We start from the raw sequence: 2,484 nt of genomic DNA, 5'->3' as shown, positions 1-2,484 counted from the left end.
AAAAATCTATATTCCACTTAATTGGGAGACCACTGATGGCAACTGAGACCACTTTTATGGCAAAAGGAGGCAGTATTCACCTTCACCTTATCTGGGGGAGGTAGATGCCTTGAAAGTAGAAAAAGCCTTTAAAGGATGCTGATTATAATAAGGCCACCCAAAAACTATTTTCTCAATGTTAACAAGCAGTCTCTATTGTGTCTGGCAGACTTGTGAAAATCTCAGGGTGGCTAATGAACTGGAACACATTCAAATATATCAGTTCTGCCCTTGACATTTCTGATAACTATTCCAGAGTATAGCAGAATATTTACAGCCTTGAGCTAATTCAGCATGATCTAAGAGCCAGAAAACCAAGGTCTGTTCAATGTAAAGTATTAATGTGCTTGTATCCTAAATCTAGGTACTGGAAAAATTACAAATATTGACTAGTTATTTAAGAGAAGAACATCTGTATTGTATTTGGTGTGGAACAGCCTATGAAGGTAAGAAAATGCTTTATACTTTTTAAAAATAGATGAATACTCTCCAATTTTTAGTTAAAGTCATTCCCCCACTGACAATGGAAATTTCTTATTCCATTCAAATGGCAATGTGGGACCAATGTCTTAAATAGTGGATATAGAAATAATTGAGGCTTTATGAAAATTGCATTTAACTTTTAAACTGAATGTGTGGAAGCGAATTTTTCAGTGTCTTGTTTCAAAAGAAATAATTTTAGAATAACCTGAGGATGATGAATGTTTTGTGCTTTATTTTTAAAGATTCTTTCTTTGGCTACAGATATTTGAAAGAATTTATATTAAATTTTTAAGAGCTAATGTTTATATGGTTAGATAGAATATTAACCCTAAACCATAGAAATCAGGTATGTTGAAATCCATTCCTTTTTTTTTTTTTTTTCCATTGTAAGAATAGAAATGGTTTACACTTACTGGGTGTCTTACAGAGCCAAGTGTTTCTCCTTCTAACACCTTTTCCCCAGCTACCTTTGCTAACCTGTATTTAAGAACTTTGTACTTGAGAGTGAAGCATTTTTGGTTATTGTTGTTTTTATCTATTCTGGTTTGTTTAGCAGAATAGGTAGAAAACATCAGATCAAAAAATGCATGTTATGTTGAAATAATATTCTAGAATAGTTTACTGGAGAAGTTGTATTGATCTTTCATTTCCCCCACATAACTTACAGATAAAGAAGACCTATCTTCAAATTGTCCAGGACCAACTTCTGCAGATCATGACTAAGATTATCCCCAATAAAGCAGAAGCTCGAAAAGTGTTAGTCTGTCCTAGGGATGGACAATTCAGCAGCTGGAAATCCAAAATTTTTTTATGCCAGTAAAGAAAGAGGGACTTTATATAATGTTTTGTTCTTTTTGTACTTTAGAATATGTGTGTTCACTGACTTGAAAAAAATAATGCAATGGCATTTCAGGACACAAGTATCATAGAGATGGACAGTTACAATTTACTGCTGTATTGTGATACATGAGGGGTTTAAGGACACCAACAGGTAACCATCTTATTCCCCTCTTCACTTTGGAACAAATTGAGAGATAAGAAAGGGGAGTCAGAGGAAGAGAAAAATATCCACTTTATCAGTGAATAAACTGAAATAGAGAAGAAGGTTGACTTTTTCTCCAGTTAAACAATCTAATATTTCTCCCTGATTGGAGAGAACAGCGGGTCTCTGTCTTGTTGGAGCAGAGCCCATCTTTGCATTCTGAGACCAGTTAGCTTTCAAGGTCAGGGAAACCACCAGGGACTGGACCACACATGCTTAGTTCCTTCTTTTATCATCTGTGGGATGAGACAGTTCTCTGTTGGGAAGGAATGAATGAGGGTTCAGAGAGCTTTTTCCTACACTTCTTGCTTTGAAAGAGCAAGGAGAATTTCCCTTCCCTCCATCCAAGCATGAAGAGGAGGGGAAAAGTATTCCCCTCAATAAGGCTGATGTCAGAGGCAATGTTCCACCAGTACTACTAAATTCTAATCCATTTTACAAACAAAATAACTGTGATAATTTCTGGTAAAATCATGAGTTTTCATGACAATGTCTGTATCCATTATATGTGATCTGTTGGAAGTTTTGGCTAGAGAAACTTAAGAATTGTGAGGAAACTCAAATATCGTGTAATCCCAGTACTTACTGAATTTGGAAACCCCTTGATAGCATTCCCAGCAAGTGATAGTTCAACCTTTGCCTTTATTCTTCTAGCCACAGAGAGCTCACTGCTTTAAAACCATTCCATTACTGGGTAGCTCTAAATTGTTTTCATTGTTTTCTCTTAAACTGAAATCTGCTTCCCTGTAATTTTACTGAATACAGCTGACATACCATGTGGCATACTATGAAAGAGCTCCATCCAGGGTGAGGCATCAAAATCATGAACCTTTTTAAAAGTTCATATGCTCAGGTGTCTCTCCTAGTGATTGATTTTGATTCATCTAGTCTAAGGTGGTTCTGGATGTCTGTATTTATTT

At 35.7% G+C, this 2,484-nt stretch overlaps 1 protein-coding gene across 1 annotated transcript in view; it reads left to right on the top strand.

Annotated features, from left to right (window-relative positions):
• Window positions 1-1,245, top strand: part of GPATCH11 (G patch domain containing 11) — a 9,061-nt gene extending 7,816 nt beyond the window's left edge. Inside the window, exons 6-7 of the mRNA XM_011936036.1 lie at window positions 404-485; window positions 1,190-1,245. Of these exons, the coding sequence (XP_011791426.1) occupies window positions 404-485; window positions 1,190-1,245 (138 nt within the window). The remainder of the gene's footprint in view (window positions 1-403; window positions 486-1,189) is intronic.
• The last annotated feature ends 1,239 nt before the right edge of the window (window positions 1,246-2,484 follow it).

This window comes from Colobus angolensis, unplaced genomic scaffold (assembly GCF_000951035.1).
Source record: "Colobus angolensis palliatus isolate OR3802 unplaced genomic scaffold, Cang.pa_1.0 Scaffold15, whole genome shotgun sequence".
NCBI classification, from domain to species: Eukaryota; Metazoa; Chordata; class Mammalia; order Primates; family Cercopithecidae; genus Colobus; species Colobus angolensis.
Note: the sequence above shows the minus strand (reverse complement) of the source record. Positions and strands in the feature narration are given on the sequence as shown.